The sequence below is a fragment of the Ursus maritimus genome, unplaced genomic scaffold, assembly GCF_017311325.1.
Source record: "Ursus maritimus isolate PB19 unplaced genomic scaffold, ASM1731132v1 scaffold_2, whole genome shotgun sequence".
In the NCBI taxonomy this organism is placed as follows: Eukaryota; Metazoa; Chordata; class Mammalia; order Carnivora; family Ursidae; genus Ursus; species Ursus maritimus.
In genome coordinates, this window is record NW_024424452.1 from 2,047,117 (window position 1) to 2,074,784 (window position 27,668).

Sequence of the window (27,668 nt, forward strand, 5' to 3'; positions counted from 1 at the left end):
GGGGGGGGGGGGGATCCGGCCTGGCCGCCCCATCCTGGCCCCGCCCCCATCAGGCCACCCCTCCCTGGCCCGCCCCGCCCCACACTCACCTGCACACCAGGGTGGCGATGATCACGCACCAGGCTGTGCAGCAGCAGTCGGCGTCCAGGTGCTCCTCGCTCTTGCGCCGCCGGCAGCACAGCCAGAAGGAGTAGAAGAGCAGGAAGAGGAGGTCCAGGGCGAGGCAGGCCAGCGCGGCGGCCCCCAGCAGCAGCAGCGCCTGTGCGAGGTGGGAAGGCGGTGCTGGAGGTGTGGGCGTGCGCCCAGCTCTGCTGCACCTGTAACACTCCGCGCCCGGGGGGCACTCTTACTGAACCATCCTGCAGCCCCAGGGACACTTGGGTGCTTGCCTGCGACCCCCCAGACTCCCGTCCTTAACCCTGCACGAGCCACCAGGACTGGACCTAAGCCACACTCGGAGGGGCCGGGTGGGCACAGCCATGGGGTCCTCCCAGGCCCTGGGCAGCGGAGCCCAAGGCAGGACGTGTCTGAACAGGGGCCCCTGACCAAACCCAGTAAGAAGGTGCTGGGTGGGCAGGGCCAGCACAGCTGCTGCTGGCCTTGTGGCTGAGGAAGGCCCCTAATCTCCCACAGCCTGTTTTCTCTTTTGTAAAACGGGGGGAATGCGCTCCCCAAAAGAGGCTGGTAGAGAGTCTCAGTGAAGGCCACACCTGTCGTAGGGCCAGGCACACAGCAGGGCCCTCCCCCTCAGCGTGGACAGTGCTCTGGACCTGGCTGCCTTTGCGAACCCCCCTGACCCTGGGCAGCCAGAAGGGCCCCGAATTCTCCAGTCACATCCCCAAGAGTCACCAGGGATTAAGTGCCCCCTGCAGCACCCTCCTGTCACCAAGGTCACCACCCCCCATGGGAAGTGGCTGACTTGATCCAGCAGGGACACCCACTGCGGGCTGGGCCCGGGGCTGGGCCTCCATCTATTGGAACACGTGTCAGCCCTGCCTTCCCTGGGCACCACGCTCTCCCTTTCGCCTGGCCCAGTGTGTCCCCTCCATTTCACTGGTAAAGAAACTGGCTTCAGAGAAGATATGGAGGAAGGACCCATGCGTCCACGTCACGGCCCCTCTGGGATCTCTGCCCACATCCTTTGTTGGGGTGCGGGCGGTGGCCTGATAGGGCTGTGGGCTGGGCCTGACCACGTGCACCACATGGGGGGGTGGTAAGTACCACCAGAAGATCCAACACACGGTGGCACCCACCCCACGGGCCATCAGATTTGTGGTGTGGGCACCCACGCTGCCCTCACTGGCACTGCCACAGAGACACTGGGCCTCACCAGGACCTGGAAACACCCGCCCTCCCCATGTCTGAACGCTCAGCAACGTAGCTAGCCCTGGAGTGCTCTGGGGGGTGGAATGCCCCCCTGCCCCCCTGCAGGGCCCCCTGGGGAAGAGAGGCTCAACCACAGAGGCCCTGGGACGCTACCTGGCCCCCAGCAGCTGTCTCCCAGGAGATGGTTGCCAGGCAGCAGGGGCAGGATGGCACTCCCCACCCTCCCAGGAGCCCGCAGGTCCCAAAGGTCTCCCACCAGGCCCACCATCCCTGGCCAGCCCCCCACACCTGAGGTAGGGCTCTCCCACCTCCACCTGACCAGGGAGGCCCTCCAGCCAACTTCAAAGCAACATGGGTGCCCTGGGGGCCGGGTGTTGTCTGGAGGCACCATGAGGCACAGGGTGGGGGCCCCATCTTGGGGAAGACCAGGGTGGCACCGTGTGGCTGCAGTCACAGGCCACAGCCTTGCCCCATGGGCTGCCCCGTGCTGTAATCTGGGCACAGTGGGCCGGCACCCTCCATTCCTCCTTCAGGCCTGGGGTGCAGCCGCCCACCACCCCTGCTCACGTGCTGGCAGGGGGAGGGGAGCTGGCCTCAGTGCCACCTTATCAGCCCAAGGCTCCTGGAGGGCAGGGGCGCTCGGGTCACAGAGGGTGTTCCTGAGACCCAGGCCGCAGCCAGGAGTCTCCAGGCCGGAATCAGGGGCGTGTCAGGGGCCAAAGGCCAGTCATGGAGGGGGCTCACCGTGACGGTCCTGGTATCAGGCACCGCCCCCGCCCAGCACGGCCGTCAATAAACAGGAGAGTGCTTGCAAGAGCACTGTCTGCTGGGTCCCCGGGATGTGCCCCACACGCACAGGCCGGACATTGACCTGAGATGCCGCAGGCCCTGCCCAGCCCCTCCTGCCCAGGCAGAGGCAAAGGGCAGAACACAGCACTGCCCCTGGGGCCGTGGATCACTCGGGACGTCTGCGCTTCCATGGCCAAGGCCGCCCTCCGGTCCCCAGTCCCCATGTCCTGACACTGCCACCTCTTCTCCACCCTGCCCCAGACCCTCAGAGACCACACCACACCCACAACGAGCCCCCTTTCAAGGCCCTGCTGACCCTGGTTCCCATGGTTCTGGGGCCGAGCCCACCAGCCTGTCCCCGCCCATGCTCGCAGTACCCCTGGAGGTGACCTCTGCTCTAACAGCCTTCCCTCGGCCCTGGCTGGAGTAACCCTGCCCTGCCACCGTGCCACCTCCTCTCCTGCCCGTACCCCCCCCACACACACAGAGAACACAGTGGGATTGGAGTGGGGCTTCAAATACACACACGGACGCACCTCGTCCTGAGGTGGGGGAGCCGGGACCAGAGCCACCCAGCCCGGCGCTCACTGTCATCACGACTCCCCAGAGCGCTCCCAGGCCCGCTCCCTGCCTCAGGCGTGTCAGGACCACCCACTCCCATTGGCCAGATGGGAAAACAGGCAAGAGAAGCACCACCGGCCAAGCGCGACCCCCACACCTGGAGCGAGGCGAGGCTCCCCGCACCTTTGGGAGCCGAGGAAGGTGCATGCCCGGCAGGTCCCCGGCGTGTTGCCCGCAGCCCCCGGAGCTGCCGGGCCGGTGGAGGGAGCAGGGGGCCGTGCCTGCTGGACACGAGCCAGGCCACGCAAACCAGAGAGAGCAGGACGGGGGAGCACAGCGGGACGAGTCTGTGAGATGACCGCGGCCGGGCACCTCCCTGAGCTGGCCTGTCCTCGTCCGGAAGGTCAGGGAGGGGCGCCGCGCCCCTGTGGGCGGGAGTCACGCTTGTACCTTTCTCGGGTCCTCTCCTACAGCTTTGATTTGGTTTGTTTTGTTGTTGTGGGTCTTTTGGGGTTTTCTTTTTTTTAAAACCACACACTTGTACTAACTTTATAATTAAAATGCAGAACCAGAAACCTGTTAGTAGCTCTTTCCAGCTGCGCGTGGGAGGCCCCTGGTCTGAGCCCAGCTCTGCCACGTGAGCGTTCCCATGCAGTCAGGCCCCACACTCCCTGCACCCCGTTTTCGCCTTTGTGAGGTGATGTGAGCGTTCCCCGGCCCCCTGGGCTACCCTGGGTAGAAGGCCCCTGGCAGCCGAACTGGGCCCCTCTCCGTCTATGGCGTGGTCACACAGGCCCTGAGGGTGCCCAGTCCCCCAGGAGCCAAGATGGAGAGGAGGGACACCCCTGACTGGCTACCAGGAAGCCCAGAACTGCCTGCTGCTAGACCGAGGTACAAGGGAGGGGTGTTCCGCCCCTCCCCCCATCCACCCTTAATCTCATGCCCACGTGGGGCGGTCCAGCTTGCTGGGAACCAAAGCACCAAGGTTCCAGTGCCGCTCAGACTGGCTCAAAGACGTGAGCTCGAGTCAGTGACTTCAACCTCCATGCCTCAGTTTCCCCACCTATAAAGTGGAGACAAGAGCGTCCCTCTCCTGGCCGGGGGGACTGTGAGGACTGCAGGAGCTTGTCCCTGCGAACATACAGAACAGCACCGCCACGGAGGTTCCCCTGGAAAGGTCAGGGTGCCGAGGGCTGCTGCTCCACGGCCAGTTTTGCCACCATGCAGCCCGGTGGGCTGGGGGCAGAGGGTGGGCCCCTTGACTGCTTGGGGGGGGTGTCCAGGGCTGCTCACGGACAAGCTATGCCCACATGTGCACTCCTGCACACGCATGTCCACACTCACACGCGCACATCTACACCCATGCATTCCCAAACGTTCACGCCCACATTCACACTCACACGTGCACGTGAAGCTGTCACCCTGTGATCTCCCCAGCAGAGGCAGGAACAGCAGCCTGTGGCTGGAGTTCCTGGGGGTTGTGGGCGGGGGGTTGGTCCCAAGCACCTGGGTGTTGGGACACCTGCCGTGACTGGGAAGTGGGGAAGGCTGCCTCACACATGGGGCATAACCGCCACAGCCACAGGGGTGGAGGACACTTCCATCCCATACCTGCCTCACAGAGCCAGTCAAGGAGCAGGGCTTAGGGGAGGACCACTGCCCAGGGAGCCCCAGGGCCTGGCTAGACGGTGATCATATGTCCTGGGGCTCAGAGCTGAGTACCAAGGGGGTAAGTTACTTTCCAGAGGCTTCCCTGGAAACAATGACATCAGGCAGAAGCCCAGGTGCCCCCCTGCCACCCACACATCAGCCCTGTAACCATGCCTGTCTGCCCAGCTCCAGGAAGCCTCGTGACTAGGAGAACGGGGTCTGTGTGCCCACACCTTCCGGGGGGGGGGGGGTGCTGGAAAGGCCTCGCTGAGCTCATCAATTTAGCAGAGGCGGTGCCCCCTCTGGCACTCAACCCTGGCCCCCTGGCTCCCCACCCCAAGGTCAGAGCGGCTGGGGAGCTTTATCTCTGGCAGGACGGCAGGCTCTGGGCCTGTACCTCCACAGCTCCCCTCAGCCCCCAGGGAAGGTGCCAGCACCCTCCCGGTTCACACAGGGGGGCACTGGGGCTCGGTGGCACTGGAGGGGGGGCGTCCAGCCCATCAGGGCGAAGCTGCAGAGCCTGTCACCAGCTGGGTGAACAAGCCAGGCACAGGGGCGCCCAGCGTGACCTCTGCCCCCATCTCCTAAGGCCAGATTCCCAGAGAACAGCCTTCCGCTGGCATTCCCGTGGCAGCCCCGCCTCCCCTTGCCAGGAGCTGGCGTCCCCATCACTTCCCCTGGACCCATTCAGAAAGAGAATGGGAAATGTTTGATCAGCATCTGGGCCCTGACCAAATGGAATTTTCCGTCTGTGATGGAAGTGATGTCAGCACTCGGTCAGGCGAGGCGAGACGCTCGGGCCCGTATCCTGACCGCTGGCCACAGTGCTGGCTGCCAGCCACCTGAAGCGCTAAGAACACATGGGGCTCTGTGAAGGCGCCTGCGGGGAGGCCTCAGTGTGGCCCTCCCGCCCCTCCTGGCTCTCCAGCTCATTTCTCAGCCCCAGACCAGCCTGTCCTCCCAAGGCCCCTGCAGTCCCGGGCAGAGCACGGCCCCCTGCCCTGGCCTGTGCCCACCCACTCTCCTGCAAGCCCTGAGGCCCCCCAGAGCCCCCATCCACGCTGGAAACACTGGTGAGCCAGAGCTTGGGGTCTAGAGCCTCCTCTGGCCCAGGTCTGAGGCCTGCCGAGGGACCGACGACCCCAGCCTTGGCGGGGGAGCAGGGGGCAGGAGGGGGCCCAGGGAAGCAGCTGTTTTCCATGTGAGCCTAAGCTCGTTCCCTGTACGGGATGGGGGGATACCTGGCTCAGCCCAGGCTTGCTGGCAGTCGGGGTACTGGGGGCCCCAAGCTAGCCCTGGGAGGGGAGGGCCCACAGTGTGTCACCAGACCTTATTAAGAGCTTTGCAGCAGGAGGCTTGGCCCCATCCACTGACAGAGACCATGGTGTGAGGGGCTCAAAGCCGCGGGCCTGTCCCTTCGACACCCCACCGCTGGCCTGGACACGGCCTGTCAGTGCCTGGGCATCTGTACCCCACCCATGTGCAGCGCCAGGCTCAGCTTCAGCGCAGGCCACACCGATGTGCCCAAGGCCACCAGGCCAGGGTAGCCACACAGGACCCCGGGCAGCAATAGGCAGCCCGGCCACGGCTGCACGCAAGCCTGTGCGGGAGCATGCCACACGTGGACCACACATCGGAACCTCCAACGGACTGTCTCCCTGGAGAGGAGCCTCTGTGCCTGAGGTCTCCCCACTGCCCATGGCACGAGAGGGGCCGGCAAGGCCCCAAACCCTGCAAAGGTGGGTGCCCCTGGAGAAGGCCATGGCTGGCAGGCCTACCCCTCAGCTCGCCCCCACCCCTCCCTGCACCACCCCTCCCTTCAAGGCAGCTCCTCCAGTAAAGGGCGAGGCTCCAAAGAGAAGGCAAGTCCAAATTCCTCCAGGGGCCCAGGACCTCACTGCCCCACACCCCAATATCCTCTTGTTGGTCACCCCTGCCTCACTGGAATGGGGAGGCCCTTGGTCCAGGGCCAGCCTGAGACCACGGCACAGCAGCACATGGGCATCCAGATTCAGCACCGTGTCTGACGAGGGGACACGGGGTACAAGAGACACAGCCCCTGCGGGGAGGGCGTCTCCCAGGACCTCGGCAGGGCAGGCCCCACAGTCTCCGAGGCCGTGGGAGCCAGGCAGACGACCAGGGGTGCAAAAACAAGTGTCAGAGAGCGCCAGCAGGGCACCATGAGAGGTAGGGCGTGCTTCCAGAGGGGGACAGCCTGGGCACAGGCCCGGCATGAGATCCAGGCTGCAGGCCTGCGTCCCGAGGGGCTCTGGTGGATAGAGTGGGGGCAGACAGGTGCGGGGGGACAGGAGCAGCAGGACCCTCCAACTGCTTCCCGGTGGGAATGTCGTACCCCAGCCCCCAAACGCCCAAGGGCCTTCCTCCAGAGGAAGAGACCGGGCTAGGGTGTCCAGGAGGCTGGCGGGATCCCAAACCCCAAGGCACCCTCTAGGAACCCACACGTGTCTCGGCTGCAGCCCTGGGCCTGGGCTGGGCCGCTGCCCCAGCTCCTCTGTCCGGGATCCCTTGCCGGGAAGGGCTCCCACCACACAGTGCTGCCCACTCCCCTAGGGCTGGCTCTCTGCCTCAGCACCCGGTGTGGCCCATCTGCACACACGGCCTTGCTGGTCCCTAGGCCACCTGGGGAGGGGGCGGCACCCACCTTCCAGGCCAGGGGCCTGAGGTCAGAAGGGACGCCGGAGGCCCATACACAGAAGTGATGGGAAGCAGGGTCTGAGCGCACACAGACCTCCTGAGGAAAGTCCAGAAGAGGCCCTCCTCACCTCCCGGGCCTGGCTGAGTGGGTGCCGAGGGCCCTGGCCACGGAGCGGAGCTGGGCGCCGGGCTGGCTGTTGGGCCTGCAGCCCCCCACCCCTCGAACACACTTGGCTGCGGCTCCCAGATGCCGACCAGAAATTAAAAACAGATTTTCCACTGAGCTGGGCTTGGGTTTCGTGAATTCCATCACGGTGAGCTCGTGGCCATCCTGGAGAACGCACAGCCAGCAGCCGGCCAAGTGGGAGCCCAGAAGGGGCCCAGCTGTCTGTCCAAGTCCCCCCCCACGCTGAGGTCTGAGACCCGGAGCAGGAGGCTGCACACGGACACACCGCAGCTACGCCCTGATGTCCCCACGGGGTCCACACCACACTCGCCCTTGTCCTCCAGGAACCACGGGGGCAGAGGCGTGGCGAGGCGGGACCTGGGCCGAAGGCTCTGAGAGAAGATCTGGTGGGTTATCCCCTAACCCAGCCCCCGCGCACCGCCCTCCAGGTGCGGGGCCATCCCGCTCTCCCGCTGCACGCGCCACACGGGCTCAAGAGTGAACGGTCACAGGATGGCAGGGCATAGCATAGCAGTTGCCCTGCCCACGGCGGGTGTCTATTTTGGTCCTGGTGCTCTAACACGCTTCCCAGCATGACCCCCAGGAAAGTCCTCTGCTGCTCCCCAGGCTTGTCGGCAAGCGCCTGTTCACGGGCCACCCCCGGTAGACCCAGGCCACTGGCCTCAGACGCAGCCAGAAGCCACCAGATGGGCCCAGTCCCATCATCGGGCAGGCCCGAGCCGAGTGCCAGGACACACAGCAACCAGGGAGATGTGGCTCAGGGGGTGCAGCCTAACCCCAGACTCGGGGGCCAGGGCCGGACGTACACCAGAGCTTCTGTAGCAGCCCTCCCGATGGTCAGGAACCCAGCCGGAGAGCACGGGGCCAGAGCGCGCAGAACTGGGCGGGGGGCACAGTGGGCCGGTACCCTCCTCAGAGGAAGAAGGGGGTGGCCGCTCAGGCTGTGGGCGAGCCGGCCTCACCCCACGCCCTTGGCCAGTACGGCAGAGGCCCGACCACAGTGGGTGCCTGTGGGACAAAACAGAGCCCCTTTCGACACACCTACTCCTCATAGCCCTCCTGCCCCTCCTGTGGGGACCCAGGCCTCAGCCAGCTTGCTCTGGGGAGTGGAAGGGGCACGCCAGCTGAGGCCCGAGGTGGCCCCCATGTGCGGGCTTGTGTGTGCACGAGCCCATCTGGGCACCCAACAACCCAGGCCTTGGGCAGGGGGGCCGTGGAAAGGGAGTCTCATGAGGGGCCCCACACGGCCCCTCTCCCATGACCCCCCCTGTCACCTGCAGACCCTGGCCCACCCTGGGCCCTCTACCTGGTGCTGCTCCTGGGGGCACACCCCATACCCAGGCACCTTCCCTGCAGCCCTCCTCCTGCCCCCGCTATTGGCCTGGAGGCCTGGCCTTGGCCGAAGCCCACCGAAGCCCTCCCAGCCCCATCCAGAGCATGAAGCAGACTCGGTGCCTTGGCAGATGTCCGCTGTGCCACAGACCCTACAGGAGCCTGCCGGGCAGACAGCACACCCGATTTGGGAGCCGTGTGCCGTCCCATCTCTGGCAGGTACCCCAGGGCAGACCCTGGCATTCCTGGGGCCCTCCTTTGACGTTAGCCCAGGGTACCCTCTGGACAACGGCCCCTACCAATGACAGTGCGATGGCTCCCTGCTCTGGGCAACAGGGCCCAGCGTGTGCCCACAGAGCCTCACCACACTGCACAGCAATGGCCTGGGTGTGGCTGTGAGCCCCCACGCCAGCCAAGAGCAGAAGCCCCGCGGAGCCATGCGAGGGCCCTGTGCGTCCTGGGCGGGCACAGGGCTAATGCAGGCACGCCTGGGGTTCTGCCACACCCACCACCAGCCCGGTCACATGCCGCAACTCCGGGGGGCACTTCCCGCATCTGTGACCCGGTCCCTGGGCTGCAGATTCGGTTCCTCCTCTCCAGTGGAAGAGTCAGCAGAGCAGCGAGTGGGGGCGGGGCCCGGTCCCAACACCTGCTGCACTCCCCAGAGCCAGCCCCCGCTGGGGGTCCCAGGGAGTCTCTGCAAGAGGGCTGTGTCCACGAAAAGGGGGTCCGCAGGCTGGACCAGGAGCCGGCACACATCTCCCAGCCCACTGATGCTGGCTGGCCAGCGGCCTTGACTCTGCTGCCACAGGGACCACGACGCCCTCCCCGAAGGCCACTGTGCGACCGCCCAGAGAAACGCTGAGAAAAAGCCCAGCGGGAGCCCCTCTGTGTGAGCAGCCGTGGCCTGGGCTAAGAGCCACAGTGCAGCCTGCCCAAAGCCTGCCCAAGAGCCCCCGGCTGGGGCCAAGACAGCTCACGTCCCTCCCCGCACATCCCCTGTGCAGAGCAGGATGCTGTCGGGGACACGGCTCCTCACCACGTCCCCAGGCCCTTGAACACCAGGAGCCACCAGAGGTGTAAGGGTGGGGCCCGATGATGCAGACCCCACACCAACGCCAAGCGGGGGATGTGCCAGGATTCCGGGACCTCCCCCACTGACACGGCCACCAAGGTGTAGACGTGGGCGCAGAAGTGACCAAAGGCCGCACTCGCCCCCACCCCCCACCCCCCGCCAAAAAGGAAACAGCCAGTCGATCTGTTCCAGCAGGGGCTACCCTGTCTGCCCACCACTGCACCCCCAACGTCCAGCTCCTCAGCTCTGCACATGCACAGGGTGCTCTAGAAGCTTCCGCCCACTCCTCTGTGAGCTCGGTCACGTTCGGTGTTTCTGTCACTTGCAGCCTCAGCATCCTGACTGTTATCGGCACACTGACCAAGCATCGAGAACCCAGGGCCAACAATAAGGTCCCAAAGGCGGTGACAGTAAGGGCACACGGTGTGACTGTAGTTTTAAGTGACACCCACCCCACAGGTAGACCTGCACGGACAGAATCCAGCCAGAGGGGCTTGCTGGGGGCTTTTTCATGCTTTTTCCCATTTTCCAAATGTTCCATGAGTGTTACTTCTTTTGTAAATGAGAGGACGGGTGATACACAGTTTTTTGAACCTCTGTATTAGTGAGGAGGCTAAGAACAGGGCCAGCCCACCCACAGGACACGGCTGCAGTGCCACCACCAGCCTCAGTCAGGTACGTGGCTGACCTCACTTGAGTCTCAGCTTTGGACCAATGTGCTGTGGTCGTAGCTAGGAGACCACTGGCGCCTGACGGTCATACAACCCAGAGCTCAAAACTGACCTCTAAACGGCCACCCGATCTGGGTTCACATACCGCTGGGCACAGAGAGCTCACTACCTCCCGAGGCAGGACGTTCAGACTCCCTTATCTGGGGCTACAGCTCAGGCTTCTCTCTGCCTCAGGGCCTTTGCATGTGCTGTTCCTGGTGCCAGGAACCGTCTTCCTGAAGGTCTCTGCATGGCTACTTCAGTCTTATCTTTAGGGTCTCAATGGAAACATCCCAGCAGTCAGGGTACTGACAAGAAACAGGCCCCACATGCTGAGCCAATATGAGGTGAACGCTACCATCTGACCTGGAAAGTGAGCCAGTGTCCCCACTTAATGCCAGGCTCCAGGCAAGTCCCAGCCCTCTGGGTGTTCACTGTCTGGCTGACACCCTCCACGGCAGTCCAGGTAGCACCTCCTCCAACAAGCCTTCCCTGACCACTGCGTTCCTGCAGGCCCTGTCCTGACCCTTCCATCACCTCACAGCTTCCAGCCCACCCCCACCAACCCGGAATTGGCAGAGAGCACGCAAGAATAAGAGAGGCTGAGGGCAGAGAGAGTGAAGTTGACTTCTGCCTCAGGATACGGGGGTGTGGAGAGGCTTGGGAGGGGATTCGTGAGGGCTGGTGGGGATTGATGGGGCAGACTCCATAAAGGAAGCCCAGCGAGATGGCTGGTCCCACCTAAGGTCACACAAACAGGAAACAACAGAGCTGCAGGCCCCCACTCTCCAGCCTGAAGAGAAGATTCTGGGACCCCTGCCCAAAGCCAGGAGAGGCCCTACCATCACCACAGAGCAGGCTGGCCTCAGGCCACATCAGGCCCCCAGACATGGGGCCCAGCCGGCTCCGCTCAGCTGTGCGGCCACCAGGGAGTCTCCTCCTTCCTCTGGGCCTGCAATCCTCCCTCTTGCCCCCCCCCAAAATGAGAGTCCCCACCCCAGCCCCAGAGGAACCAGACCAGCAGCCCCTCCTGGCAGGCAGATGGGAGGCGGGGTAGCACAGAGCAAACTCCAGAAGTTTCTCTGCCTCCTTCTGCCTACCCACAGATCCCATCAGCCCCCACAGAAACACACTGGCACCCTCCCTATAATGTGTCCATTCTGCAAACATCACGGGGCCCAAGAGATGGATGCAAAGGCCATGGAGCCCCTCTTCTCCAGGACAGAAGCCTTGGGAACATGGGAGCCCGAGACCTTCAGTCCCAAGAGAAAGGCCACCCTTGCTCCTGCAGAGGCTCCAAAGTCCCCAGTGTAGGACCAGCCAGGGCTCTGGGAGCCCACAGAGTAGCCCTGTATCGACTCCCAACCCCTGCAGGGGGCCGGGAGAGGGGGACCCAGGAGGACTCCACCCTCCCAGGACTGACTCTGGCTCCTACCACCTACTCATTATGTGATTCTGAGCCAATCCGGTCTCCGAGGCTCAGTTTGCTAATCTGTACAGTAGAGACAATCATCCTCAACTCCCAGGCTTGTGTGAGAAAGGGCTAGTGAGAGACAGCCCCACACAGTGTGCCCAGACAGGGCCTAGGTCATGGGGTTTTCCAGCGGATTTTACCAGACCTCCCAACAGTGGATGGTGGGGGCAGGACATAGCAAAGAAGGGCAAAGGCTGGTCTCCTTATGCCACACACACCTCCTCTTCCCTGGACCCAGGCCCCACTTTTCCCCTGGGTAGTCCAGAAGGCAGAAGCCCTCCTCCCCAGCTGGACCCAGGCCACATGGGGGGTGGGGGACTGCCAGACCCTGTAGCCCAGGTGGGGGCTGGCATAACAGGCTTCCAGACCAAGAGGGGGTGCCTGGGTCAGGAGGATGAGGGCTCCACCACCCACCAGCAGGAAATAGGATGGGAACAGCTGCTCCCCCCTCCACACCGAAGAATCCTCCACCAGGGGAGGCAGGAAGGGGCTCCAGGCCACAGCCCACACTGACCCATTGCCCAGCCTTCCAGGAAAGGAGCTCTGTCTATTGCAACCAAAAATGGAGCAAGAGCACAGGGCCCTTGCACCCCCCACTGTGACCCCACAAAAGTGTGCCGGCCCAGATTTCAGGATGTGACAATGAAGGATCAGAGAGGTCAAGTGCTGGCCCAAAAGCACCAGCACGGGAGGGCAGGGGGAGGAGTATGTCCAGGCCTGGCTCATTCTATAGCCCCCAGCCAGGAGCAGAGGCGGCGGGGGATGGAGACAGGCTGGTTTCCACGCCGTGAATTATTCAGTGGCTAATTCTGCTCCGCAGAGAGGAGGCAGGAGAGTGAGTCAGAGCCCTCCCACAGCGGAGGAGGGAACCGTGCTCACACAAGCTGGGGGCAGACACCAGCGACCTCTCAGGGGCACAGGGCCCTGCAGGGGGTCAGGGTGAGCTGGGGGGGGGGGTGGCCACCATTCTGGAGGCCCCCACAGGCTACAGGCATCGGCCCCTCACTCCCCACGTGTCCCAGGAGCGCCAGAGGGCAGGAGGGGCAGCAGCTGGTCCAACCGAGGTTGGCAGCATGGCAGATGCAGCCCGCAGGCCAGCAGGCCAGCTCTGTGCAGGTCCCAGACACTCCAGGTGGCCCCAGGGGCGGCCCCAGAGCTTCCCAACTGATAACTGGCAGAGAACTTCCTAAAGTAAAGCACAGCCCCTGGCCTGCGGGAGCCAGGGGACGGACGTGGCAGAGCCATGACATATGGAAGGCCCCGGGGGGCACAGAAGGGTGCTGCTCCTACACTGGTCGGCACCCCAAGGCTGGGCTTCTAGAACGTGGGCGTCGAGCTTTATAAAAATTTTGCCGTCTCTGGGCATGCCTGGGCCAATCCCTGGCCCCCTTCTAGTCTGCCTGGAAACACATCAGCAGGGCTGGGGGAGCAGGACCCAGGTGAGCACTGAGGCTGGGAGTGGTGGGTGCCCATGGCGCCCTTGCTCTCTGCTTCCGGTTCTCTTCCTCTAGATAAGGGTGACCAGGGAAGACATGGTTCTACATAAGCACACTGTGATCATGTCCACGGAATCCTGGATTCCCAGGCCATCTTGACAAGCAAGGCCATTCCACTCCACCCGGGGCTCTGCAATGACCAATGGAAAGAAAGAACCCTAGGGGTGTTCCGGGTGACCAGGCCTCCCAGTCATGGGCTTCTGGAATCCGGATCTCCAGCAGGAAGGAAATGCCCACAGCCTTGTCCCCTGCCCTGCACTCAAATGACAGTGGCTCAGTGAGGGGGGTGGTGCTTGGGCTTGGCATGACCCCAGGCCTAGGGTCCTACTGGGAGAGCCTGGCCCCTTGCGGAGAAGGCTGCAAAGGTTCCCACTGCCCCCCCCCTCTGCCCAGGCTCAGCCCCTTTCCAGCCTCCCAGACGGAGGCCCACCTTGAGTGCCTGTGGCCGGGCCTCCCTTCCTCAGGGGCTCCTGGCAGCCGGTGTCACCACAGCACACACTGGACTGTGTGCAACCCCACAGCCTGGCCACCCAGCAGGGGGTCACTGCCGGCCAGAAAGGGCTGACATCTGCCCAGCTCACTCACCCACCAAAATCTTGGCAGGGAGTGGGATTCCCCAGCTGGGGGTTGGGGGAGGGAGCGAGGAATCCCCTCCCGGCTGCACCCAGTCTTCTCAGGTATCAGCTCGGTCTCAGAGCCCCGGTTCCTCTGGGTTGGGGGCTCTGCAGGGCCCCAGGTCAGGGCTGCCCCAGGTGATGGGCAGGGGCCTGGGCTGGAGCTAACAGCTGGCAGAGGGGGCTCCATGGAGGGAAGCGAGGAGGCTCCACATGACCCCAGAAAGGAGGGCCTAAGGGACACCAAGGGAGGCTAGAATCTGCAGGAGGGCCGTGGACCCTCGATGCGGGATGGGGGTCTTTAGACGCTCACGGAAAGGAGCCCCAGGACGCAGGAGGAGACCCTGGAGAAGAAAGGGGGCTGTGACTCAGGAGAAGGCGGAGGCCGTGACCCTCCAGGAGCACGGGGGCGGCGGCGACCCTCGGGGAGGGGGGCCCCCCGAGACCCTCGACTGACTGCGGGGGAGTTCGGGAGTCGTCGGACCTTCGAAAGGAGGGGCTGTGACCCAGGGCCCTGACCCCCGACCCGGGGGCGCCGCGTCACCTGCTGGTAGTCGGTGTCCTCGGGCCGGAACTGGCTGCTGGTGGTCTCCCAGCGCAGGTCGAAGTGGGGCAGCCTGTGCAGGAGGTTCACCCACCAGGGCGCCGCGTAGCTGACCCCGGCCATGGCGGGCTGGCCGCCTGAGGCGCGGGCCGCCGCGGGGCTCCCTCGCTGGCCCGACGGCGAGGGGTTCAGGGGTCCGCCAACCCCAGCCTGGCCGTCCGCATCGCCCGCGCGCTCCTGGGCCCGGCCCGGCCCGGCTCGGCCCGGCTCGGCTGCACTCGGCTCCGCTCGGCCGCCCGCGCCCGCCGCCTCTTTGTTCGCCGCCGCGGCCGCCGCCGTCGCCACCGCCTCCGCGCGCCCCCGCCCGCCGCCCGCCGCCCGCCCCCGCGCCGCCATTGGCCTGCCGCCCGCCGGCCCCCATTCCCCAGCCCCGCCCCCGCCGCCATTGGCCCACCGCCCCCCGGCCCTGCCCCTCTGTCCACCCGCCAGCGGCCCACCGCCCGCCGGCCCCGCCCCTCCGCGCGCGCCCGCCCGCCGGCCCCGCCCCCGTCCCACCATTGGCTCGCTGGGCGAGGGTCCGCCCTCCAGGGCCCCTCCCCGCGGCCGAGGGGCGCCAGGCGGGGAAGGTGGGGTGGATGCCCGGCCGCGTTCTCTCCACCCGCAGGTGGGGGTGGGACGGGGGCTGGAACCCTGGCCGCACGTCCACTCGCCTAGCCGCGCTTCCCAGGGCGCTCGCTTGTTGGCTTGACCACTGCACGTTCCTTGAGCTTCTGCGGGGGTCGGCCTGGAGGGGCTGGGCCGGCCTCCCTGGCGAGCAGCCTGCGTCGCCCGCAAGGCTGTCAAAGAACGATGGTGTGGACTCACAGCCTGGCTTGGTCATCCACGGCTGTGTGATCCTGAACAAGTTACACGAGCTCTCTGTTCATCAACGCCCTTGACTGCGAAAGGGAAGTACAATGAGTGAAAGTGCTCAGGACATCGAAGTGTGTGTGACCCAGGAGAGCGTGTAAGGGGATGGGCGGGAGATCCAGTCCCTGCCTGGCCACCCCTTTGGGGAAGGTTGTGTCTTCTGTTAAGACCTAAGAGAAAGACAGTGCTCCGTCCTGGCCTCCTTGAGCCTGGAAATGAAGGCGATGGCCAGGGAAGGCCCAGTGTGGACTTTGGAGCCACAGAGTCACACTTCCTACTAGGCATCATCATGCTTGCTAAAGTCCAGCTGGGAGCCCCAAGAACGGAGGAGTCTGCAAATGCTAGAAGTGCTGGCCCCGGCTCGCCCCTCTCTCTGCACCCCAGGGCAGTAGGTACATATCCTCTTGGCTCCGGCTTGTCACCACCCCGCAGCATGATTTCTGGACCTCTTGCATTCTGAGAAACAGGTCCCTCCCTACACCTGGGACTTTGCCACCTGCTATGCTCAGGTTCAGCCAGCTCTGTGGGCAGACGGGTCCCTTCTGGCAGGCTGGGATAGGCTCTTGCAGACACGGGGCCGTGGCTTCCCAAAAGGCCTGTCCCTCTGCTCACCTGATTGCCCTGACTTGTCTGTTTTCTTGTAATAAAGCTGGGTGGCCTCACTCAGCCTCCTGCAAAGGCCTCACTCAGCCTCCATGGGCATAGGAGGGGTCTTTGCAAAACTGCGGTTTCTACCCTCGGGAATATTTAGATACCACCCCGTTGGGGCATAACGGCCTGGCAGGAAGAGAGAAGTCATATTCTCCATCCCTAAAGGGTGTAGTTTTTGGTTATTAGCAGCAGGTCACACAGCCACAGACCCCCTGCTTCATCCCGACTCCCGTGCCCCCAACACCAGTGTGGCAGACCTACCAGGGTCCCCCTGGGGAGGCATGGGGTCTATGATCTCTTTCCATGTTTCCAGAAGCCTCAAAATATTGTGCATTTTCCTCTGATAAGGCCAGACATCCTGACCCACTCTACAGATGGAGAAACTGAGGCCCAGGGCCCACCATTGCTCTGGAGGCATGAGAATCACCACCCAACCAGAGAACCAAGATTCAGCCTTGTGCTGTTTGCCATAAACGGAATGACCTGAAGGAAGGCACTAGTGGGCCTAGAAGTCAGAGAGGACTCAGTCTGCTAGCTGACCACTGACCAGGGCGCCAAGGGACATACTTTCAGTGACTCAGCAGTGACTCAGGAGAAGGTAGCAGATGGGGAAGCAGCTAGTCATCCCCCAGCTAGGGAAGCAGCTGGGGCATCCTATGGGGTGATAAGCCGCTGGGACATCCCATCCCCTCTACCATGGGGACCCGGAGCCGGGAGCCCCAAAGGCCTCAGCATGGCCAGTCCGTGAAGGCAGGAAGGACAGCTGACAGTCCGCAGCTGAGCAGCCTTGAGCCAGGTGCCCCTGAAGCGTCTACACCCACCATATCCTCTGGTCCCCAGCCAGGTGCCCACATCACAGAGGGGAGGAGAGGGGGGTTTCAAGACTCAGAAATGAAGACACGTTGTCAGGCGGCAGACAGACGGGCCTCAGTGTCCTGTATTTGAAATGGGAATAGATGAAGTGTATTTGAAATGGGATTAAACCTGTCCCATGTCCCAGGGAGGTGGCATGGGGGAGGCTGTGTCTGGGGACCACAGCAGGAGCCGGGCTCCCAGGTGCGCCTCGTGCCTGGGCTCCATTCTGGGGCTCCCACGACTTCTCCGCCTCCAAGCCCCAAACCTCTTCTATCCTCCGTTCCTAAGTTAACTTTCCCACACGCCCGTCCCAGATCGTCTGTGGGCCTTCGCCTTCTCGCGGCTGAAACGGGTAGAGTCATGCTTGGCTCGGGGGCAGGTGAGAAGCCAGTGAAGCGACATCACCCAGCAGCACCATCCACGACAGCCGAGAGGCGGAAACCACCCATGTGTCCATCCACGGGTGAGCAGATGTGGGGCAGCCTCCCAGCGGGGTATACCATCCAGCCACGGAGGGAATGGAGCACTGACTCACGCTACAACGTGGATGAACCTGGAAAACGTGACGCCGAGGGACAGAAGCCAGACCCAAAGGGCCACATCTTGTGTGCTTCCGTCTCTTAGAAACGTCCAGAGTGAGTAAACCCACAGAAACAGAAAGTGGATGAGTGGTTGCCAGGGGCTGGGGTGGCGGGGGTGGGAGGAACGGGGAGTGACTGATTCATGGGTGTCGGGGCTTCTGCTCGGGGTGATGGGAATATTTTGGGAAGAGAGGTGTTGGTTGCACAACATTGTGAGTGTACCGAACGTCACTGAACTGCTCACTTAAAAACGGCCAGAATCATTGTGTACATCTTACCACACGCACACAGAATGTGATTACAACCTTCCCGCCCCCTCCCTCCCTTCCTTCCTTCCGGTGAAGTCGAGTTTGTGAGTGAAGGACAGAGATGAGAAAGCTGCTTGGAAGCATATGGTGGAAGCATCTGGAAGGGAGTGGGAGGGCAGGCCAGGCCAGGAACTCCCCAGGGTCCGTGTCCCAGGCCAGGAAGGTGGCTGGGTTGAGGCTCCCGAATGGCTGTCCCAAGACCTGTGGGCGCCAGGAGAAAGGGCAGGCGGGCCAGGTCCCCAGATGCTGGGGCGGAAGCCAGAACAATGGCGTCCCCTGTGTTTGGACCGCTTCCAGAGAGGTTCACATTTTCCATGGAGATAGCACTCATGAGAACTGGCAGGGAGAAGAGAAAGCCAGCGGCCGGGTTTCCCTGGCGCCTGCTGCGATGTGGCTGGGTGATGCTCTGCTGCCTGGCCAGCCCCACACCCACTCCCTGCAGACACCTGGCTCCTGGGTCCTGGCCGTGGGAAAGCCGTGGGAGCACTGCTTGCAAGGTGGCCTGCTGGGGAGATGCCAGCCAGCGTGGTCCCTGAGGGTCCACAGAGCAAACCGAACACAGAGCCTGCCAGAGTGAGGAGGGGAGCACCCCTTGCTTGTCCGGAACGACCTCACCGGCCTTGCCTATCCAGAGAGCCCCTGGAAGCAATAAATCAGGAGGCATGGCCTCTGGGAGCCAGGGATCCCGCCCCAGGTCCCAGCCTGCAAGCCTCGTCTTGCTCAGAGCCTCCTTACTCCAGGCCCAGCACGCAGCACTGGCTGTTCTCCGGGCCCCAGGCTGATAGGAGGGAAGACTGGCACCCAGGTGGAAAGCAATCGCGGAGACACCCTCCCCCCGGGGTGGGGTGATTTCCCCACAGCCCACAGCGAGGTCTCACTGCAATGAGCATTGTGCCAAGAATCACGGGAGGGACCTGGGGCTCATCTCGGGCTTTGCCCACCAACTACGAGCCCTCTGGAAACCTGTGTCACCATCAGGGGCTATATGCTCGCTAAGCCCTGCGTCCCCATTTTACAGCTGGGAAAACGGAGGCTCCGATCCTCAATGCTGGCTCATCAACAAAGCAGGAAGCTGTGTTCAGTGGCTCTTCTCATGCAGGGAGCGAGACTACGTACAAGACGTAGCAAGACATTCGGACAAACACACGTGACCGGAGCCACACGGCTCATCTTTGCAGCCCGCGAGAGAACCGTCACTCCCTCGTTTTACAGACAAGGAAACCAAAGCCCAGAGCACGAAACCACTCGCCCCGAGTCCCGAGCCAGGAAGCCAGAGAGAGCATCACCCTTGTGGCAGGCGCCACGGGGCCACTGGGGCCACTGGGTAGCGAACAACTTGTTCTCGTCCAAACTGAGGTCCGGCCTTTGCCTTCGGCCTCAGGGAAATCCACGTCATGTCTAGTGGCCGTGTCTGTTTAGGGCAGGGACTGGCCACATGAGAAAGACCGGCCGTGTGATTTAGGATGGGGGCTTCGGGACATGCAGCGTCAATCCACTTATAATCATGCGGGCAATGAATCGATCGATCACGCCTGCCTAACGGAACCCACGCACAAACTCTGGACGCCGGGGCTGGAGTGGGCACCCCCGGCTGGCCACGCTCTGTGCATTTGGTCACACACCCCGAGGGCAACAGGAACCTCGCCTGTGGACCCTCCCGGACTGCCATCTTGCCGCACTGCCTTGGGCTGATTCTAATCCTTTGCTGTAAGGAACCCTAACGGTGAGTCCGTGAGTCCTTCTAGTGAGTTCTCAAGTCTCCGTGAGGTTTGGGGAGCTCTCCAGACTTGTGACAGGTGAAGTGAGAAGCGAGACCATCCCCGGGATGGTGCCTCAGACTGCCGGCTGACTCCCCTGTCACTCTCGGGTCCCACTCCCTCTGCACGAGACGGGAGACGGGAGACCACCATCCCCCCGTCGGGAAGAGGAAAGAAGCTCAGAGAATTGGTTACAGAGACAAGATGGAAATCCCTGTCTCTTCACATTTCTGGTCTAACTCTGTCTGCAGTGCATCCCGCCAAGTCATGGATTTGGAAAGGCCAGCGTGTGACTTATTCATGTCTGCGTAACGAGCCACCCCAGAATTTGGTGGTTTAAAACAACATCGGCCCTGTTTGCTCGTGACTCCGGGGGCCAGCTGCTTGGGGTCAGCTGGGTGGCTCTTCGGCTGCTGTCGCCCAGAGGCATACATCCCCTGCAGTCACGGGGCAGCCCCGCTGGTGCTGGACGGTCTCAGATGGCCTCATTCCAGCTGGGGGTTGGTGCGGACTCAGTGGGCCACACGGCTCCAGCCACAGCTACGTCGGGCTTCCTCCCTGGTGTCTCGGGGAGGCTGCGGAGGGATAGCCTTGTCTGCTCTTGTCCCATTTAATAATGCTCCGTTGGCCAAAGCCAGTCACGGCCAAGCCCAGAGACAATGGGCAGGACGGCACCAGGCGTGGTCACAGGGAGGCCTGGACACAGGGCCACAGCCGTGTCAATCTTGAGTGCGTGGACTTCCAAAAGGGGGACGGATTTCTTCAAGTCCTGGTGCTTTCAAGGGACGTGCTCTGGTCGGCCAGGACATTCCCCTCTTCCCTGGCAGGCGCACAGGAGGGACTGGATGTGAGCCGCTGGGATGAGCGGGTGTTTGAGGCTACAGTCCTCGTGTTCTCCGCCCAGCGCTCAGGAACCTCGCCTCCGTCCCCAGGAGCAGCGAGAAGGGGACTCTGGCTTCCACCTGGTGACAAAGGCTGGCTAGGCAGCTGTTGGAAGGATGGACTGCCAATCACACTGTCCCCGTGCTCGGGGAGAGAAGACGCCTTTCTGGGACCTTCGGAAGCTGGCCAGCAGCGTGGGGAAGAATCGGGGCCTCTCGCCTGGGGCCGTGGGAGAGCCAGGCTCTCCCTTCCCCCTCCTGAGCCCTGCCAGCTGCTCCCAGGCTTGGGCTGTCTTGTGACACTGTTCCCCTTCCAAGAGCTGAGACCCTTCGGCTGGGCAGCCTTCCAACCCTCAGTCCCCCCATCTGCAAACGGAGGAGCAACTTGCTTCCCTCCCTGGGTGGGAGCCAGGATTGCACTGGAAAGGGGATGTTCACAGCTGAAACCCAGCTTCCTTCCCTCACTGTAAGCTGTTCCCCCACGTGATGCGTCCAAGTGCCTTCGGGGGCCTGTCACTCAGCCCGCAGCCACTACGGCTCTGCCTCCCCTGGCCAGCCACTTCCTCCCCACTTGGGGGCTCTGGGGGCCTAGACTTCACGTGGGCTCAGACAAACCTCGTCCCCTCACACACGGCCTCACTGGTCAGGGTGGGGCCCGGGGAGTCGGGATGAGCCGGGGTCTTCCCCCCCAGGGCGGGCTGCCTCTTCTGGGAGGCCCCAGAGACCTCCTGCCCCCTTGGGCTACAGAAGGAAGTGTCAGCCCAACCATGCCGGCAGAGGAAGCGCCTCCGCCAGGTCACCGGGAACATGGGGCCCCCCAGGGCTGTGCTCCTCGTCTGAGCTTGTCCTCACCACCCCTGTCTGCATGAGGGATGCGGACCGTGCCATTCCCCGGCCATCTCTCCCGGAGGGGCAGGGAGGCAGGGGTCAGGAAAGGAGCAAGGCGGAGCCTCTGGAACCAAGGCCATAATGTTACCGCGGCCCTTGACGGGTGCACGGTGCATGTTTCTGGAATGGACGTCACCATGCTCTCTAAGAGCTGCCCTGGCTGGCACAGGCCTGCTCCAGCCACCTGCTCACCGCCTCCCAGAGACACGGCCCCTGTCGCTCTCTTGTTTACAGACAGGGAAGCTGAGGTTCAGGTCACCCCGGGTCACCGGCCAGGGTGGTCTGTCTGGAAGTCTTGGCCTGGATTCGTGCCTGCAGGCCCAGGACCCCTTTCCTCCCCAGACACCCCAGCAGGCTCTGCAGCATGGGTGGGGGGGGGGATGTAGGCGAGCAGGGGCCCCAGTGGGTTCACCTCCCTGCCTGCCCCCACTTTCTGCTTCATCAGGGCCCTGGGAACGCACGGAGATCACTGAGGAGGGAATGTGCTGGAAATGTACTCCCCGCCCACCAGGCGTCCCCCACCCCCCACCCCCCGCCCCGGGATGCTCTCCTCTCTCTCTGCGGGGGTGGCTGGGAGGGGCTGGCTTCATGGGGCTCTAGTGGGCACTGGGGGGGGGCAGTATTCACGGACTCCTCACCAGCCCCTGAGCCATTGTGCGCCCTCCCAGCTGTCAGGGGGTCTTTCACCTTCTGAAATGTAAGTCGGAGCCTGAGTTCTGCTGCCAGCAGCCCTTTCCTGGTCCCTTGGTTCCCAGGGTGAGGGCCAAACCCCTCCACAGAACGTGCAATGCCCCCCTGCAGCCTCTGCATCCTCCCCAGACACTTTGGAGCCCCTTCCAGCTCCGGGTGAGGACGGAGGGCTCGCGACACAGGAAGACCCCCACCCACCCGGCCGCGCCCCTCACTGCCTCCTCTGGACCCCCTGGCCACTGCCCGCTCTGCACTCTGTGCCCCTGGGCCTCTCGCGCCTGGACCCTCGCCACCCCGGCGGGGAGGGCTCATCCGGAGGTGTGCCCGCGCAGGGCCTGGCGCCTGGGCAGGTGGACATTTGCTGGCCGCAGGAACTGGCTCCGGTCTGCATGGAGCTCCCCCAGACTTGCAAACAGACGAAATACCCTGGTACGTGAAGGTACACCACGCACCGCGAACACGCAGCAGGGAAGCAGGCGAACGAACTGTGAGAACTCGGAGAAAGGAGGCGCTGAGCCCAGAGAGCTTCCGGGAAGGGCCGTGCGGGCTGGCCCCGGGGACAGGACACTGCTGGCGGGAAGCAACTTGTGCAAGGGGGTCAGCCGGAGGGGAGGGCAGGGGTCAGGGCCAGACTCGGGGAGGCGTGCCCAGCCGGGGTATGGAGGGAATCCAGGCTGCCACGTTGGAACCTCTGTGAATCCACTGGGGAGAGAAGGTGTGTGTTTACACTGGTTTTGAACCAAGGACCACGGGGCAGTGTGGGGAGGGCAGACCCAGGGGCCTGACTCTAGAATCATGGCGCCAGGAGGGAGATGAGGAACAGGGAGGAGATTGCTGGCCATCTCGCTGGATTTCCCCTTTTCTTCTTCCTTAGTTACAATCTCCCGTTTTTATTGCGTCTAAGGCCACCTAGAATAAAGACATTTTCCAAGCTCCTTGGTGGCTGGATATGCAAGTAGCTACCTTCTGATGAATGGGATACCAGGGGAAGTGTCCTCAAATGAGGGGACACCCCCTTTCTCCTTCCTTCCCACTGGCTGGAGTGCATATTATGGCCGGAGCCCAAGCAGCCATATTGGGCCATGAAGCCTTGTATTCTGGAGCATGAAGCAGCAAGAGTGTGGGACTTTGAAACTTGTGCAGCCACTATATCTTACCCGCTGTTTCCCTGGGGTCTTTGGAAACTTCTAATGTGTTTAGGTTACTGTTACTTTGGGTGTTCTCATTCTCCAGCCAGACCTAAACCTAACGAATGTCAGGTTGGAGGGGAGGGCTCAGATTCTGAGGGCTCTGCTGAGACTTGATGGGGGATGGGGCAGTGAGAAGAGAGAGCCAAGACCGCCTTTGAAGTCCCGTTGGGAGGTGGTAGAATGCTTCACTCAGCACGCATTAAGCACCTTCTGTGTTTGGTGAGGGAGTATACAGGTGAATGGTATGCCTGCTATCTTCAGGGAGCTGTGGTCAGACAGACACTGTCTGGGGGGACAGACAGACACTGGAAAAGCTCTGCTGGTGGAAGGAGCTGCTAAGCCCTTTGTGTGTTCGTTCTGCACAGTTACTGAGCACCTACTGTGTACCACACAGTATGTTCACACTTGGTGCAGCCACACCCCCTGTCTGGCTCCAGGACTTCCGTCCCCACACACTGAGATAAGACCCTGTCCGTGGGTGCCCCCCCACGCCCGCACCAGCCTGGGCGCCACCGTCCGCTCTGTGTCTGTGGTTTTGAGGACTCGGGGGCCTCGTGTAGGTGGGATCAAGCAAGGTTTGTCTTTCTGCCACTGCCTTGTTCCAACGAGCGTCGTGTCCTCCAGGTTCACCCGTGGGTAGCGTGCGTCTGTACCTCCTTCCTCTTTCAGGCTGAAGAATAACCCATGGTGTGTGTAGACCGCAACCTGTTGATTCACCTGACCACAGCCACTCAGGCCGCTTCCACCTTCTGACTCTGGGCAGCTTGGCTGCAGTGGACGCGGGTGCACGAGTGCCTCTTCGAGGCCCTGATTTCAGTTCTTCGGGGTGTGTTTCTTGCTGGATCCCGTGGTGATACTTTTTTGAGGAGCTGCAGATCTGTTTCCCAGAGCGGCTCACCACGTTCCATTCCGACAGTGCGCAAGGGCTCCGACGCCCCCACGGCCTCGCCAGCACGCGTGGCTTTGTTGTGATGCGATGCGTCTATGCGATGACCGTGGGGGTAATTTTACTACTACAGCCGTCCCAGTGGGTGTGAGGTTGGTGAGTGTAATTTTGGACGAGTTGAGGTGGAGGTCTTGGGACATCCCCAAGGCAATGAGGAGGGGGCCGCTGGGTAGGGCTGGGTGCGGCGGGCCGTCGGCTGGGGAGGTATGGGTGCCGCCATCCACGCAGCGGGGATGTCGGAGGCCGTGGCACGTGTGAGCTTCTGGGAGTGAGGGGAGGGTTTCCACCACCACAGCGGCTGGTGGGTGGCAGTGGTCTGGGGCGCGGGGTGTGGGGTCCGGTGGCAGTCCAGGGAAAGTGGGGTGGTCAGCGGTGTCACCTGTCGCTAGGAGGTCTAAACACCCGTGGGCTTCGGGGCGAAGACAGGGGACTGAGGCTGGAGCAGAGAGCCTCCTCTCAGTTCTCAACAGGAGGAGGAAAGATTAGACGCAAGGGAGAGCAGTCAAAAGTCCAGCAGCAGTAACCACATGAGGACAAGGATGCAATCGGGTCACAAATGGAAACATAGATTCTGGAAGCTTAAGTGCAGTCAGTCCCCCTACCCCCAGCCTCCAGAAGCCAAGAAAGAAGGAAGCAGGGTCCACAGAATTCTGAGAGACTTTGTCAGGACCTCTCCTGATTTCCAAAGAACTCACTGCAGGGCTGAAGGGGTGGGTGAGAGACATGCTCCTGAATGTTCCAGAATGCCGAGAACCCACACAGCTGCAGGATGCTGTTTTTCGGAGCTCCACGTGTTCTGCGGCAGGACGGTTGGAAGCCGTGCTTCGGACGGGGGGCGAGCCTGAGGGCAGCCTCAGCCCTGCACTGCAGTTTGGAGGAACCGCGCAGAGAAGCTGTGGCAGGACCGTGCTCTTTCTCCAAGTGAGTAGACAAGGGGTGTCCTAGGAAGCACCACGGCAGAAGGGAGGAAAGATAGAACCCTCGCAGCCTGTGGAGGACAGGCGACCCATGTGGTCTGCAAGCGTTAGGAAAGACCAGGAAATCCCGGCTCGGTGCCTGGTGCGCGGAACCCGACGGGAGCGTGGACCCCATCACGCATGACCAGTGTTGAGCGTGGCGACCGACGCTCCCTCAGGCTCCCATTCCTCTGCTGGAATTCAAGTAAAATTAAAGGTGGTATTTAAAAACCAAAATAGCATGCATCTGTCTCTTTCTAGACTATTGTAAACTTATGTCTGCGTGGCATTTACCCACCTGACTTTCCTGCTTTCTGTCCATCCGTCTACACTTCCCTCCATACAGAAATGCAGAGAGGCACCGACGCGATGATATTTACCGAATACCGACAGCGGTTATCTCTCCGCGGAAGGACCGTGGACCTGTGTGGCTGCTCTAAGCTTTTCTATCTTTTACAGTAATGTGTTGGATAGTGGGGGTCAGGGCACGGGGGCAATGGGTGGGTTCATTCCAGGATGGTCCAAATGTAAGAGGAGGATTTCCCCCCAAAACTCGTCCTTAGGGAAAGAGGACCCTCCCCCTCCTGCAGCTTAAGGGCTTACCAAGTATCTCATCCCACGGGGCTCTCCGTGGTGGCAGCCTGGCACCGTTTGGGAAAGCAGCCCGAGAGCCAGAAGTCGGGGCCCCCTGACAGAGCCGGCTAAAAACAGATAAGAAACAGAACTCCGGCTCAGTTGCCGTCACAGGAGGAGAGCCTCCCATCTCAAATGCTGGGTGTCCCTGTGAACCAGCCTTCGGAAAATCACTTCGTGCACGTAGCCGTGGCTACACTGTGCAGAGAACACCACCCGCGGCCAGGCAGAAGCCAGCACCCCTGGAGACAGACGCCCTCATGCCCGGCCTCGATGCTTGGGTAAAAGCGTTTCCAGAGGCTGCAAATCCCCTATGGATCCTTACGTGGCTGATGATCCGACAGCTTGGACAGGAGTGAGGACGACATGCATTGCAAAAGTGTGTCAGGTGACTCACATGGGGTGGTGTAGATGCTGGTGTGAGCTCGCCAAACTCACGAGTGGCTTATTTTATACGGGATTGTAAATATATCCGTAGGACCCAAGGATTCACTACTTAATAACGAGCTGGCATTGGATAATTTCATCCACACTTATCAAAAGGGCCTATTTTCATGTTGGTCACACGGTCCCCATTTTCGTGGTCTTCTCTCTGGAAAAGCAGAGGCTCCCCATACAGTTCAGCATGGCTTGAGTTCAGAGCACGTGTGCATGTTGCTTTGTGTTTTATGTCTTCGTGAGTTTTCGTGTAGTCATGTGTTTGTGATGCGTCTGTGTGTTTACGTGTTTGCCTGTGTGTTTGTATGAGAGTATGTGTTTGTGGTGTGTGTTTGTGTGTTTCTGTGTGCGTATGTGTGTCTGCCCCAGGACGTTCCTGAGTGGGAGGGGCAGCGTGGCACATCCAGTGGGGATGCCCGGTGGGCTTGCCAGCCTCCCTGCGGGTGTGGCAGCACAGCAGGGGGCTCTGGGCAGTAGCCTGGGGCCCGGGGCCTGACTGTAGGGTCAGGAGCATGGAGGGAGACCGGACGATGGCCAGGCTTCTGGCTCAGAAAACCAAGGGGCTTGTGATGTTGTCAGGGAGACAGCATCGCTGGGCAGGGGGCAGGTTAGGGGGCGAAGGTCAATCAAAGCCGGGCCAAGCTGAGTTTGAGGCATCTGAGGCACGTACATGCAGACGTCCGGCTCAGTATTTGGGGAGTCTGAGCACTGGGGACAGAGCCCTGGGGATGCCCGCGTCTAACAGACAGGCTGGGGACGGGGCTGGTACAGGCCAGGGGGCAGGGGAGAAACTGTGTAAGCGGGGAGAGGAGACACAGGGTCGGAGCCAGCGCATCAGTGATGCCGAGAGGGATGGCCCTGGTGCCGAGCTGGGGAGAAAGCAGTCTAGGCGGGTGGTGGGGGGTGAGGCGGCCGGCCATCAGCAGGGACAGCCGCTCTGGGGCCCTGACCCCAGACACCCCTGCCCTCCCCGGCTTTCATTCCTTCCCCGCTGTCCAGGAAGGGGGGCGCTGAGGAAGCAAGCGGCCAGGCTGGGCCTCCTGAATGAAAGCCCCAGGGGCCTTGGCACACGTTGGACCCTCTCCTTTGAATCGCAGGCTGTTCTGGGGTTTAATTAACGAATAGCTCAGGGGCACCCCTCTCCCTATTCAGAAAGGACTCCATGGAAACTTCTCACAGGTTCCTTCGGCAGGCTCTGGCTAATGGGGCCGCCCCTCCAGGCTGTAACGGCCCGGCTGGGTTCCCAGCATGTTAATGGACGGTGCTGGCCCAAGGCCCTGAGCCGGCACCCCAGCCAGGAACGGGGACCTGTTCCTCCTCCTCATTCAATGACCTCAGCCCAGCAGCAGTGCTGAAAGGAACCAGGGATCGGATCCTGACATTTTCCCCTTATTCCCTGGTGACTTTTGAAGAACCTCATATTTAAAGTCATCTTGGCCAGGGCCCGGGGGTTATTCGCAGTAAGGACTCCTTGTGGGCCGGGCTGGGCACTGCTTTCAGACTGACAATTCCCGAGAGCCGGAAGCCACTGGCAGGAATGGGGAGGGGGGGTGCGTGTGTGCGAACAGGCAT

At 62.4% G+C, this 27,668-nt stretch overlaps 1 protein-coding gene and 1 long non-coding RNA gene across 3 annotated transcripts in view; one reads left to right on the forward strand and one right to left on the reverse strand.

The window, feature by feature from the left end:
* Positions 1–14,615, reverse strand: part of TTYH3 (tweety family member 3) — a 33,169-nt gene extending 18,554 nt beyond the window's left edge. The window contains exons 1-2 of one of the 2 annotated variants that reach the window (XM_040634697.1): positions 14,414–14,615; positions 90–259 (exon numbers count right to left, since the gene is read on the reverse strand). In XM_040634697.1, coding sequence (XP_040490631.1) covers positions 90–259; positions 14,414–14,536 — 293 coding nt within the window. In that variant the 5' untranslated portion in view covers positions 14,537–14,615. Of the gene's footprint in view, positions 1–89; positions 260–2,859; positions 2,991–14,413 lie in introns of those variants that run through there. The other variant, XM_040634698.1, reaches the window with a different exon arrangement.
* A 2,053-nt stretch (positions 14,616–16,668) lies between these two features.
* Positions 16,669–24,255, forward strand: LOC121103662. Its single transcript, XR_005835858.1, has 3 exons — positions 16,669–16,769; positions 17,143–17,463; positions 23,793–24,255. It is a non-coding gene; the product is annotated as an uncharacterized LOC121103662 (long non-coding RNA).
* Positions 24,256–27,668: the final 3,413 nt, after the last annotated feature.